General features: G+C 43.8%; 1 protein-coding gene across 1 annotated transcript in view; it reads left to right on the top strand.

Annotated features, from left to right (window-relative positions):
- Window positions 1-339: 339 nt before the first annotated feature.
- The window catches only part of LOC311153529 (band 4.1-like protein 4B), a gene marked incomplete at its 5' end in the record, with an annotated part of 71,340 nt that continues 58,897 nt past the window's right edge, over window positions 340-12,782 (top strand). Inside the window, 3 exons of the mRNA XM_084205460.1 lie at window positions 340-350; window positions 3,191-3,420; window positions 4,518-4,581. Of these exons, the coding sequence (XP_084061586.1) occupies window positions 340-350; window positions 3,191-3,420; window positions 4,518-4,581 (305 nt within the window). The remainder of the gene's footprint in view (window positions 351-3,190; window positions 3,421-4,517; window positions 4,582-12,782) is intronic.

The raw sequence follows: 12,782 nt of genomic DNA on the forward strand, positions 1-12,782 counted from the left end.
GAAGGAAGTAATTAATGTGAATTTGAGGCTAAAGGCAGCACTAGCCTTGTTGTGAACACTGAGTGGCCTTTTTGAAGGTTCAGCCTGCAGAAACTGAATCCTCAGGAGTGCTTTTTCCTCACTGAGAGACAAAAAGAAAGAATTGTTTGCTTCCTTTGCACACTTGCCTGTAGAGCTCTGCCTCATTTTCCTTGAAGGACAGGAGCTGTCTGTATAGGAAACAGCTGGAGCTTCTTGAGAAAGCCACACAAGTAAATAACAGCAGAGATAGAGGAAATCTGCAGGACAGCTGAATTATGTTTAAAAAGTAAACTAAAGGTGTGACATTGGCATACTAGGATGGCCAGAAGGTAGGTGCAAGAGAAAGGATGAAAACTACTACCTGTCCACATAATGCACATAGTCTGAGAGCATTACTTGATGTCTGGGGAGCAAGTAAAAATTCCTGGAGGTCAGGACTATGAAAACTTTAGCATCTGGTTAAAAAGTTGGTTCACTGAAAGTAGTGACTTGTTTACATCAATAGACTGGGAAGGATACATGAGCATGTTTTCTATTCAGATAAGCCAGATAGAAGCAAGCAATAGAAAGCAAAGTTAGCAACAAAAGGATGCATTGAGTGGAAAAGTGTCAAGTCTCTATTTTTAAGACAGTGGAAGAACAGAAAAGCGAAACACGTGATATGAGATAATAATAATGATGTCACCTTGTAGAAACTACAGTAATACCTAATATCCCCCTAAAATATATATGAGAGAGTACATAGAAAAGGGATTTGGACTGCTTATGGTATTTTTGTTTGGGTACTGTCAGCTTTTCTAGTTGGCAGGCTCTGGGGCTGCTGCAAGGCCTGTTGTTTCTGATTGTTCAGTAACTCCTTGGTAGCGAGGGTATCTGTGCAAATGCCCAACCTCATATGCATCGGACGTGCAAGAGTTGGCTGACCCTGATGAGATAAGCTTGCCTCGCCATCTGTCAGTTGCTGCCAGCCCTGGAAGAGTACAGATGACCACACGCTTTTACACGGCCGGCAGTTTGAACGTGGGATTTCACATCGGAGAGCGCTGCCTGGGTAGTGACACCCTGTCTGGAGCTTTATGACCCACTGTCCTCAAGGATTTCAGTGCATAGCTGAACATCAGCTTTGCTGAGCTAGCTCTTTACTTCTTTGATGTAATGTTCTCCCTGCACTTTACATTTTACATGTTACTCTCGTCTCTGGACAGTTCAAGAAATACATCTAGAGGATTTGGTGCACATTTGCCTTCGAGCCAGAGGTCAGTTCAGTTGGCTCGTTCAGTGCTCAGCTCCTTCTCATTTCAGCATGGAAGATACCTTGGGACCATAGCAGTATGAGGAGTCAGTGTAAGGATTTGGTGTGATTAATTTTGAAAAGACCAACTGAAAATCTGCTAAACCAGCCTGCGAGTGGATGAAATGAAACTCCCAGCATGTAGGGTCTTTGTCTTGAAAAAACTGAATCAGATGGAAAAAAGAGATGTGCTGAGGCTCCATCCCCAAACTCATTTTCCAGTAGGGTTTTAACCATGTGAACAAAACTACCTATCCTCTCAGTCAAAAAATGTCACGCCAAGCCAAGGCCCTTGAAGGGAAAGTGCAGGAGAGCTGCTACAATTAGTGTGCAATCTCATTAGCCTGTACCATTTTCCCCCTGTAGGCACTTGCTTGATTTGATTATAGCAGTAAAGATACAGTGCAGTTTGAAAAGACAGACCAGTCCTGCATTATTTGAGCTCACAAAAGCTGTCCCCTGTGTATCAGACACCTATTTCTATTGTTTCCTTAAGGCAAAAAAGCCATCAGAAGTGCCTTTATTGGCAGTGGCTGCTTCATGCTGGGAACCTGCCAAGATTAATATACACAACATTCCCCTCCCCGCCTCTTGCTTTCAAAAAGTAACCATCACAAAAGTATTATTCAATTAGTACCCAGTCAGAAACCTCATGCTGTCTGAAGTTGTTCCTAAGAAGACAGTGGTTATTAACGATGTACTAAGCTGCGTGTTTCAGTAGAACTTTGGAAATGATACAGATGTGTTTATTTACCAGATGACTGGTTAATTTTGCTTTGAATCACTCAGTAATCTGCAGAAAACATATGTAGCAAGTATCTTAGGTATAATTTATTCATTGTTCCTTTAATTATTTGGTTTGCCTTCATTTCATGTTGTCAAGGTTTTTGGCTGCTGTTATTAATAAAAGCAAACTGAAAACCCATGAAGCTGAAAATATAACTTCTTTAGCATATTTCAAATAAGCAGGGGATTCATCTTTTGTTGAAATGGATTGATTTACTGCAACTACTGTCTAATGCACTACTATAGAATAAGTTAAAACCTGATAAAAATTTTAAGCACTCCTCAGAGGAAAGCACATTCAAATAGTTTGCAATATCTATGTAGAATTATGTCAATCTTTTTTGGTTGCTGGAATGGGGAGAAAATATCACTTCTAGAAATTCATCATAATTTCAAACAATAAACTAAAACAGTATCAGTTAAAGCTAATGAAGAAAAGCACTGTAATTTGTCACCTTTCAGTTAGAGATGATGAGTTAAAATGTCAGTGTGTCCCCGTTTGCCAGCTACTGCAGACTGATGATAGTTAATCTCCTAACTAAACACATGCAAAAACCCCCCACCAAGACCCAAACTAGTTATACCAGCACTGGTACAATTCCTTTTTGACCAAGTGCTATTTTGTATGTTGTTATCTGTAAAATGTTTTATTTCCCAATTTTTTCCCTAAGTCAGAATTTTTTTATATAACTATTTTGCATCATAAATTTGGAGAGATGAACATTCTCAGAAATGTAGTTTTACTCTGAGACTGTTCCTTGGTCTGCTCTTCAGAAAATTTCACTTTAAAAGAGTTGTTGTTTTCTGCTTGATGACTTTCCTTTCCCAGGAAAGATTCTAGCAGAGATGATGTACAGTGTAAAATCAAAAACAGTTCTGATCTTGAAGTCATACAAACAAGCAGAGGCATCCTTTTTTCTCATCACGTAAATCTTGTGGAGATAGAAAACTGTAAAGATTTGGGATAAAAAAAATATTTTATTTACAAAAATGCTGTGCAATTTTTCCCAAGAAAGTTTTCACTCTGTCTCTTCAAAAGTACAATTGGTGCTACTGCTTACTGCTCTAATTTGAACTGGATTTATTTTGTAGCTATCCGTTGAACAACAGCGATCTGCATCCATTCAACAACACCGATCTGCATCCGTTCAACAACAGCGATCTACATCCGTTCAACATTGAGGAGAATGGTGGAACTCCATATACCACAAAAATGGCTGCAAGGCACCACCACCACCATCGGCATCACCACCACCACGCCAATTATGGTGCCCTTGCTCCCGAAACCAAGGACATTGTTTCTGCAGTTCCAAATCCAACCAGTAAGTCCACTGCAGTGATTGTTATTTCAGTGACTGTGCTGACTTCAGGTTTGTCTCGGGCAAGGAGGCAAAGGAAAAGAAAGGAAAACATGTGCATTTCAGTTTTCCTCCTTGAAGAATGTGCTTCCTGTTCTTATTTGCTAGCTTTGTAGCGTGTGCAAATGAGACAAGATTTGCAATTTCCTTGGTTTGCTGCAGTGTTGTGGGATTTGGTGTTAGGTGGGTGTTCCATAGCTGAACAAATACCCCATTAGTCACAGATACTGACTCTCTAACCACTTTTTGGCACAGGCTCCTTTTTCATTGTTACTATTTGTTAGTATAGTTTCACAAACCTACCCTCATCTGCTATTGTCTTTTGCTGATCTGTCCAGCTGGCCCTCAGCCGTCATTGTTTGGATCTTGTTTTCATGTCTGGGCACAGGCAGCAGAAATTTTGGAGCCCTGGACATACAGCATCTTGCTCTTAGTTTGGGTAATCAGAATAATTGCAAGTTTTAGCAACCAAGACTGGAATATTCATACTTCCCTAGTGGAGAAATACTTGGCTTGTAGAAAGCAATGAGGAGAGAAGCTTATCCATTCCTGATGCAGTCTGGGGGAGTTTGGGTGGAAGTCTCTGCTGCTGAATGTGTACAGGCATTTTTAAGGGTACAGAGCTTGGCCAAATATTTTACACAGGAATTGGAAGAGAAACGTCCCTGTCATTGAGCATTGCTCTCCAGATTTACAATCTCTGCACTCTGCAATGTGTCAGATGCTGAAGCTGCGTAAGAATGTCAGATGATGGGCAAAACAAAATATGATCTATTATATTCCTCGTCTCTAGGAAATGATGAGTTCTTCCCTTGCCCAGTTTTTGCCTTCATAACTGTAAATGACCCTGAGATAGCTATCCATTATGGAATCTTTCACCCTGGCCAGTTAATCTGATAACTTTCAAATTCCTGAAACCAGGGTCTTGGACCGTACTGAGTGACCCTGACTGTAACCTCTCCCACTCCAGCAGTATTGCACAGGCATCTATCTGGACAAGCACTTTAATCAGACTTTGTTTCAGAAGATCAGAAACATTTTCTTTCATTTTCTTTTCCCAGGAGAGTGCGACAGTTTTGAGGTATTCGCATCTCGGCCCCGCTCTGGAGCCAGCGGCCCCCTCAGGTGGGGCTGCCCCGGCCGGCCCGCGCGGGCTGGGCCGCTCTAGGGCTGTCCCGGCTGGTTCCGCGCTGGCTGTGCCGCTGTGGGGCTGCCCCGGCCCGCCCTGCACAGGCTGTGCCGCTGTGGGGCTGCCCCGGCCGGCCCTGCACAGGCTGTGCCGCTGTGGGGCTGCCCCGGCCGGCCCTGCACAGGTTGTGCCGCTGTGGGGCTGCCCCGGCCGTACCTGCACAGGCTCTGCCGCTCTAGGGCTGCCCCGGCCGGCCCCGCGCTGGCTGTGCCGCTGTGGGGCTGCCCCGGCCGGCCCTGCACAGGCTGGGCCTCGGCCCGGCGCTCCCGGGGCCGCCCCGCATGCCGTGCTGGGCACAGGTGCTGGGCGGGGGGGGTGCTGGCACGGCTGTGTTGGAAAACCTCTCCCGGCTATTAGCCTGGCACCGTGGGAGGCGGTGACCTTTCTGGGGGGTGTGCCAGCCCATATTTTCCTTTCCCAAATTAGAGCTGAAGCATGCCAGGAAATTCATTCCGAGCCAGCTATGCTGCTGCTGAGTGTCCCGACCCAGAAGGCCCTGCCCGCCCTGCTTCCCCCGGCCCCCTCCTCGGGGCTCCCCCATCCAGCCCTCCGCTCCGTGTCAGACTCCCCTCCCGGTGTCCCCGCTTCAGTCCCCGCGGTGCTGCTGGTCTCCAGCTCCCCACCACCCTGCCGTGGGCCCACCTGCGGGACAGGAGGTAATGAAAGAAACGCCAAAAACCACACAGCACAGGGTGTTTATTCCAGCGCTCTGTCTCCTCTCAGGTCACACAGCTCTCCGGCTCCTCCTTATTGCAGAAACAACCTTAGGAAAAGCCTAGAAGAGCACAAGGGCAAACTTTAGGAGCAGTTCTCTTTGTGCTCAGTGAGATGAAACTGGGGCCTGGGAGGCTCCATGTCCTCCCCCAGACATGGGGAGAGTGAGCCCTCTCCCCCAGACTGGCCCTGGTGGTGGGGAGCAGCGTCCCTGGCCTGTCTGGCAACTGCCATGCTCTGAAGGGGACTTCAGAAGCCAAGGTGTGTATGGCACACGTTGCTGGAGACAGATTCACCTTTCTCTTCGCTTGGTCTGCTGAAGACTGCTCCACACTAACTGATGCAGAAGAGAATCAGTGCTGGTTCCTGCCCAATGCCAGTAGCACCGAATGCCAAATCTCAGTTCCTCTAAGGGAGTGGAAAGGGATGGGACACCTCCAAAGGGAAGCTGTGGTGCAGCTGTGCTGACTGCTCCCAGCTGAGCTGTTTAGGCAGCTGTGCATGCCGTGTGCTGGGTGTCTTAATGCTGCCGTGCTGCCCCACTGCAACCCATTGCTGATCCTCTGTGGCACCTGTGCATTCGGCTGGAGGTGCAAAGCTGGTTTCCCTTGAGAAGCCAGTCCATGGTTATAACTGGCATGTTCATGCTGTGAGAGCAGTGGCAGTCTGGGTAGGAGCACTTCTCTTAAAACAGAATTTGACTTACTCATTTGCAGCTTGGGGTGATGGGTTTAAGCACCTTTTCAAGGTTGGTGCTCAGGGGACTAGGGTTGGTTTGTTTTTAATGGTTTCATTAAAATGCTGCTCAGGCTATTTCAGCTGAAAAAACTCTTGTAGAGAGCCTGTGGGAAAGGTTCACAGTGCATGTACTGAAATGGTTAGGAGCATGCTGGCCATTGGCCATTTATGGAGGACATGGCACAGTGTGTGGGCCAAGAGAAAATCAGGCAGAGAGGAAACACTATCAGCAGTCTGCCTCAGGAACGTGAGGACATGGGGAACTGATGTCTGGCTCCAGGCTGTGTGGAAAGGCCAGTGCTGGGAAAGTGTTTCTAGGAAGTAAGTGGTCACTAAAATGGGGATGCTCTCAGGAAAGAGGGTGCTTGTGACCAAAATATCTTAAGTGGAAATGCCTGAAGAGCAAAAAGATCTCATGGGGCAAATACGCTATCCTAGCAGAAACTTCCCCATAAGGCTGACAGAGGTGACACCAGCACTTAACCTACCTTGTGCTTTTCCATGGGACCACAGGTGTTTTGTGACTTGTTCCAGTTGCTATGGACTGGACTCATCACTGAGCTCTGAGATGGTTTTGAATTCATCTGAAGTGGAACATGGAGTGACCCACTGATATGTACCCACCATCAGGCTGAGAGGGAGAAAGCATATGTCTTTCTTCCACTTACATCTATTCTGAGAAATTCCAAAATTCCACTGCAATTAGTGGGACATGGGCAGGAGAGAGGGAAGCAACAATGTGCCCAGCCAGGGTTCCTTTGGTTCCTTTAAATACTAGCGCATGTTTCCCAGCAAACACACAGCACAGGACTTTGTTACAGAAACAAACAGAAAACAAACCGAGGCCAGACATGCCTGATTTTTCACATTCCAAGTAATTTGTCTGCTTCAATTACTGGAGGAAGTGAAATCCAGTGAAGCAAATCTGACGTGTGTGTTTATGAAGGCAGCTCAGCAGAAGATGTTGTTTTCCTGCATTCAGCCTGATCCTTGTACTCGCAATGCTGCACCTCACCTCAGAGCTAACATCACATCTTGTGGGGCAGCACATCTTCCCCCAACGGATCCCAGAACCCCAGTCCCACTCTATGCAACAGCAGTCAGCCTTACAGGGAAGAGAGGGTGAGCTGCTTGCTGAACCTAATTGGCATGGCAATGTTGTGCATGGATTACCAGGTACACATGGGCAGATTCACCGGCAGCAGCTGGGGCTATCACTGGGAGCAGATGCCAACTTGTATGCAGTGCAACTCACAGAATTTTTATGACAGAAAATGAGGAACGGGAAGAGGGGACCCAGGTTGCCTCTTGAACTCTGGGCTGAGCTTGCAGGTTATCACTTCAAAAAAAGACATCCTTCGCTCCTGAGCAGCTCGCTACAAAAGACCTTGCATAACCCTGAGCAGAGAATGGTTTAACGCAGACTGAGTTTCAAGCTGAAAACAGTACTTTGAAAAACCACAATGCTGCCAGATCCTTTCTTGGAATGAAAGCCTGGGTTTGCCTGGACTAAATGCTGACTCAGGAAATTTATGCCTTTTGTAGGAATTCCTTTTTTTGTCTTTTCTTTTGTTTGTTTTTGAAGTTGGGTTGAAAGGCTAAACTGACTTGCTTGTCTTCCACAACTCTTCTTTTAAACAACCAAAAAACCCCAAAACCCAGCTTAAAAATCAGTTTTAAATAATAGCAAACTTGAATAATTTAAATAAGGCACTTTCCCCCCCCCCCCCTTATTTTCTTTCTTAGGAGGAAATTATAATGATTTTGTTTCTTAAAAAAAACTGCCCATCATCATGTCTGATTTTATGGCTGTGGTTATTTATTCCCGGGGTATCAGGCAGTTTCACAGTCTCATATGCACAGAAGCAGCTGTGATGTGAGAAATGCTGAAGTCTAGCAACATTAACTTGTGATGAAAGACCACCAAGAGGAGGTCAATGCTGATATTGTAACCCTTTCTAGGACATTATTACCTCAGGGTCTGATAATGTTTCAGTAACACCAAAAAAACCAGCTTTTTACTTATATCCCTCTAAGCTGGTTTTAGCAATTTTTCTCTAGTCAGCAAAGCCCTTAATGTATATTTAAACAGCTGTAGAATTAGATCTTGAGTGAGTAATATTTAATATTCTTAGGACAGCTTAAGAACCTGATCCAAACCAAACTGCAGTCAGTGCAAGGTTTTTATTGATTTCAGTAGGCTTTGAATCAGACTCCTCAGAACTGGATTGTTCCCAACTGTTATTATCTAGAATCCATGGCAAGAAGAAATATGGGAAGACACAGAGATTCATTAAATCATCACATGATGAAGTTTATTTTTCTCAGAGTACTTGCAAATATGTGTATATATGCCACAGCATCCCCACGATGATGACAGAGACCTTTTAGGGCTGTCTTAAAAAGTATTTTTTCCTTGTCTTTCTGTGTCAGTGGCTTGCTCAAAATCTCTGTTGACAAAGCACAGCAAATTCCTGACAACAGTCTTAAAGAGGCTGGCATATAAATAAAGATGTCTGAGAGAAGCCAAAAGCTATACTCTGATCTCTTTACACATCACATGTTTTGAGAGTGGCACCTTGGCTGCATAAATAATCCCTCTGGTGTCAACTAAGTCTTAGAATATAGAGGGGGTAGAGGCAGCAGGGAGGTAAGGAGAGAAATATCTAGCCCAAAGCTGGCAAAAGCTATGCTGAAATGAAAGGATGGGTGAGAAGGAGGAGGGGGAGGAATTGTTTGCTAAATAGAAAAAGGCAAAATGACCCAACAGGGATAATTATGAAACATTTTTAGAGGGTCTTACAGAGAAGATGCTTTGCCGACAGCCGTATCTTCAAATGCAGTTGAGTGTCTTGCTCTAAGTTCTTCTGTAGCCTCCCTTCAGACTGTCTCTTTTTCTTTCTTTCTTTTGGGCATCCTTTTAGAACTGAGCTCAGGACTTCCCCTTCTTTATGATGAAACTTCTCATCTGAAGAAAATAGAAACGGAGAGTGTGAAGGTAGTTGGACCATGGCCAGCCCTGCACGTCAGCATGAACAAGGTATAGCATATACATATATACTTTTACATATACATGCCAGAGCACCTTTGTCACTTCATATTCAAAAGCTGCTGCTTTTTCACCTCCAGTTCAAATCAACATTCATCTTCAACTGACTTGCTTTTTAATCACCTCTCACCATCTTCTTATGGGACTGGGATTTGGTTTTTAGATTTAGCATTTCAATCAGCTTTGCCTTTTAAAATTTCAGAAGCTGCTGCAACAATGTTATGCTATAGTTTTAGTTTAGTTGTGAAGAGTTAGTCATCTAGGCAGCCCAGAGCTGTAAAAAAATAACAACACTTTAAGTGATAAAAAAAATCTTGTTTTTCTACATGAGGAGTCCGTGTTATGCCATAAACTCCCCCTGGCATCTGATGTTAGTGGGTGTTTTATGAGACAGTTTTTGCAGGGGTGGCCAAACAGCCATGTCCTGCTGCTTCTGCCAGAGATCAGTAAGTCAGTGGTTCCTCATATCCATGGGAGGATAAATCCACTGTGCCTGAACTGAGATCCCTTGATCTGAATCTGGACCGGAATCACTGGTTTGCAACCACACAGGTCCTGAGCTGGACCCTGTGAAGTCAATGAGAGTATTGCCACTGTCTTCAAAAGAGGTGGGTCCTGGCCCCCAGTGACTCTGTACAGTTGTTTTAAAAGAAAAGTGGTGTTTTGAGAGTTTTTTGTTAGCTGGAGGAAGGACTCAACTAACTTATTTTACCTTGGTTTTGCAAACAGCCTTTTGTTATTGATATTGCTTCAAAAAGTGTTAAGGAAATTAAAATCCAAGGGAACATGACCAAGTGTACCAAAAACACAAGCATGAAGGGACTGTATATCTACATAGCAGAATCTTTCTCTTCTCTGGATGAGAGATTCCAGGAGATTGAAGTCAAGGCTAAAAATCAGTGAGACAGGTGTTTCTAATGAGAAAATTAAATACTGGATATTTTTTTCAACATTACAGTTAACTGAATTTATTCTATAACGGAAGGGATTTACTATCATTAAGGCTTCCTTGAACCATGTTCAGTGTTTGTCATAGGATTGTGGTGTAGTTCAGCTATGGACTGCAGTCCTTATGCCTTATTAATGTAGTCATGAGGTAATGACCTGTGTCATGATTTTTGGATATTTCTCAATGAACAGAGGAAGGTGGAATATTTTAGACTTTCTCCCAAATCTATTTGGTTTTCTCCTGCAAGGAGTTCTAATTTTGACTGGCTCAAGTGGGAATTAAAAAGATAAATCATAAAGTCAACAAACTGGGGTGAAATGGGAAAGAAGTCACCTTTCATTCCTATGTACATTTCTCAAGATCATCTTCTAGAAATATTCTCAACTGGTAATAAGTACAGCTTTTTATAGGCAAAGCTTGTTAAGCACTGACATAGTTTGCCAAAGGAAAATTCTCCATCACAGACTCATCCAATGAATACCCAGGTCTTGTGAGAGGACTTGTGTAGTTCACATGTGATTACTGATGCTCTATCTGAAGCCTAGTGGAGAACATTCACTCAGGTACAATGTCCAAAAGATGCTTTAAAGGACTGTCCTACACTCTTGAGCTCACTGAGAAGTGAGTTTGGCATATTTAAAGGGCCAAAGTGAAGATGTGAGAAGACTCCCTCCCCATTGACCACAGCGCACAATTGGGTAAACCAATCTGACCTGTGCTGCACAAAAGGTTCAAAGATATAATCCTAATGGTACCCCTGTGATTTCAAAATGAGTAGATTTGTGGTCTATTTTCTTAAACTGAAAGCTTGAAACACTTTGGTCCTATATCCCACCATACTGTGAAAGTAGTCCAATATTGTACCTGCAACTTCTGCCTGATCTCTGATCCTCTTGCTCGTCCATATTCGCTGCAAGTCTGTGGAGGGAGGACTCAGCTCTTTTATAATTAAAGGTTTTCTTTGGCTTGTCCTGACAGCTCTAGAATCTTGTCCACAGTCAGATGGATTATTTATTTAAGGACTAATTAGCAGAACCCAGTATCATAACAAGTCAGAGCTTCACAATAAATGCAGCTGCACAGTAAATGCAGCCTGTGTCTGCTGTGATGAGTCTGCCATCAGTCAAAGTTTAGCTGATGAAAAAGTCTTGTAATGAGCACCGAGAGCTGCTAAATGCTTCTGTTTCTGGCAGAAGCTCAGCAAAAGGCAAGGCTAGAGACATGGGCTGTCTAATGAAAACCCTCCCCTGGCAGCCATAGAGGGTTTGGGTTTAAGAACTGGGCAGCATTCCCATGAACAGCAGCTACCATGTGAATGCAAAAGAGGCCAGCCCTTCAAAATTTATTAAAATTACTGGTTTTAACAATCTGAAAATTGTACATACTCTTGAAACTGGCCCAGAGTCACCACTGGAAAGCATTTCAGTGATCCAGCCCTACAGTACAGGCTATGGGTTGTGACCAACAAATCATTCTGAAGTTCTTCTGGCCTTTCGTTTGTGGTTTCTTCAAACACCATTGTCTGACCTAGATTCTGGTGAAATGTGTATACAGAGCTCACAAAGCTAAAACGAACAAACCACAGGTCTCTGAGCTCTGAGCAGAGCCTGGAATTGCCTCAGCAGATGACTTCTCCAGTGAAAGAGAGAGACATGCTGCAAATATTGGGCTAACTCTGGGCTGAAATGCCATAGAGCACTGCCCAGCAGAAAGGTAACAAGGCAGGTTAGATGGGACTGAACAACCCCAAAATGTAACAAGAATTTTTAACTGAGAGTGGGGCCTTCAAAGTTCCTTTGGTTATGGTAGTTAGCTAGCTACTCCGTTCAGCATCAAACAGGTTTCAATGAGTGTTCAATGTGTCTAGTTGTGGGCAAAAAAATGAAGCGTTAACTCCTCTCCTGCACCACTCCATTGATTTCTGGGCCTCTAAGTGCTTTTATGGCCTACTCTTGCATCCTCCAAAATATTATGCTTAAATAAAACCACTGAAGCTGTTACAAAGCTGTTTCATTTACTCTATTTCTGATTAAAAAAAAAAAAAAAGGAACGATTTCCACATCTGTTGTGGAGTCCCAGTTTTCACTCCCTCCCTTCTTGTTGCTAATTGTTATTTTTTTTCAAGCAAAGTGCTTTCAGGCTGGAATTTGTCAGGCTTAATAATCGACCCATAGGAGAATTAGCAAGAAATTGGGTAAATTAGATTCTGCAGTTAATTAATTTGATTGTCTGCTACAGCAAACTTTGTCTCATGGGAATGATGAATGGATGTGTCCAACCTCTTTTCCAGAGCTGTTTGGTATGGTGTACGTGTCTGTCCACCTACTGAATGATGAAAGTCTGTTTCAACCTCTGTTCCAATGCCCTTTGGTGCTAGCAGACTCCTTAATCTCCAAGACAGACAGTCCTAAGTGTTGTAGCTGTGAATGTATTTCTGATTTTCTTCTTGGAAGCCTTTCATTAGAAAAATATATTCTTCCATCCCCCGTTGCTTTTTGTGTGTGTGTGTGTGTGTGTGTGTGTGTGTGTGTGTGTGTTTATGATGTGAAGCCAAGAATGTACTGTTAGCATTTCTGAAATCTCGGGAGTCTAGTCATTATTAGCCCAGCTGTAATTATGGCATAAAAATTAGGAATCATAATACATTTCAAATTGTTTCTACCTCTTTTCCTGGTGTCACGCTTTCC

This window comes from Fringilla coelebs (genome assembly GCF_963513975.1).
Source record: "Fringilla coelebs genome assembly, chromosome: 1".
Classification (NCBI taxonomy): domain Eukaryota; kingdom Metazoa; phylum Chordata; class Aves; order Passeriformes; family Fringillidae; genus Fringilla; species Fringilla coelebs.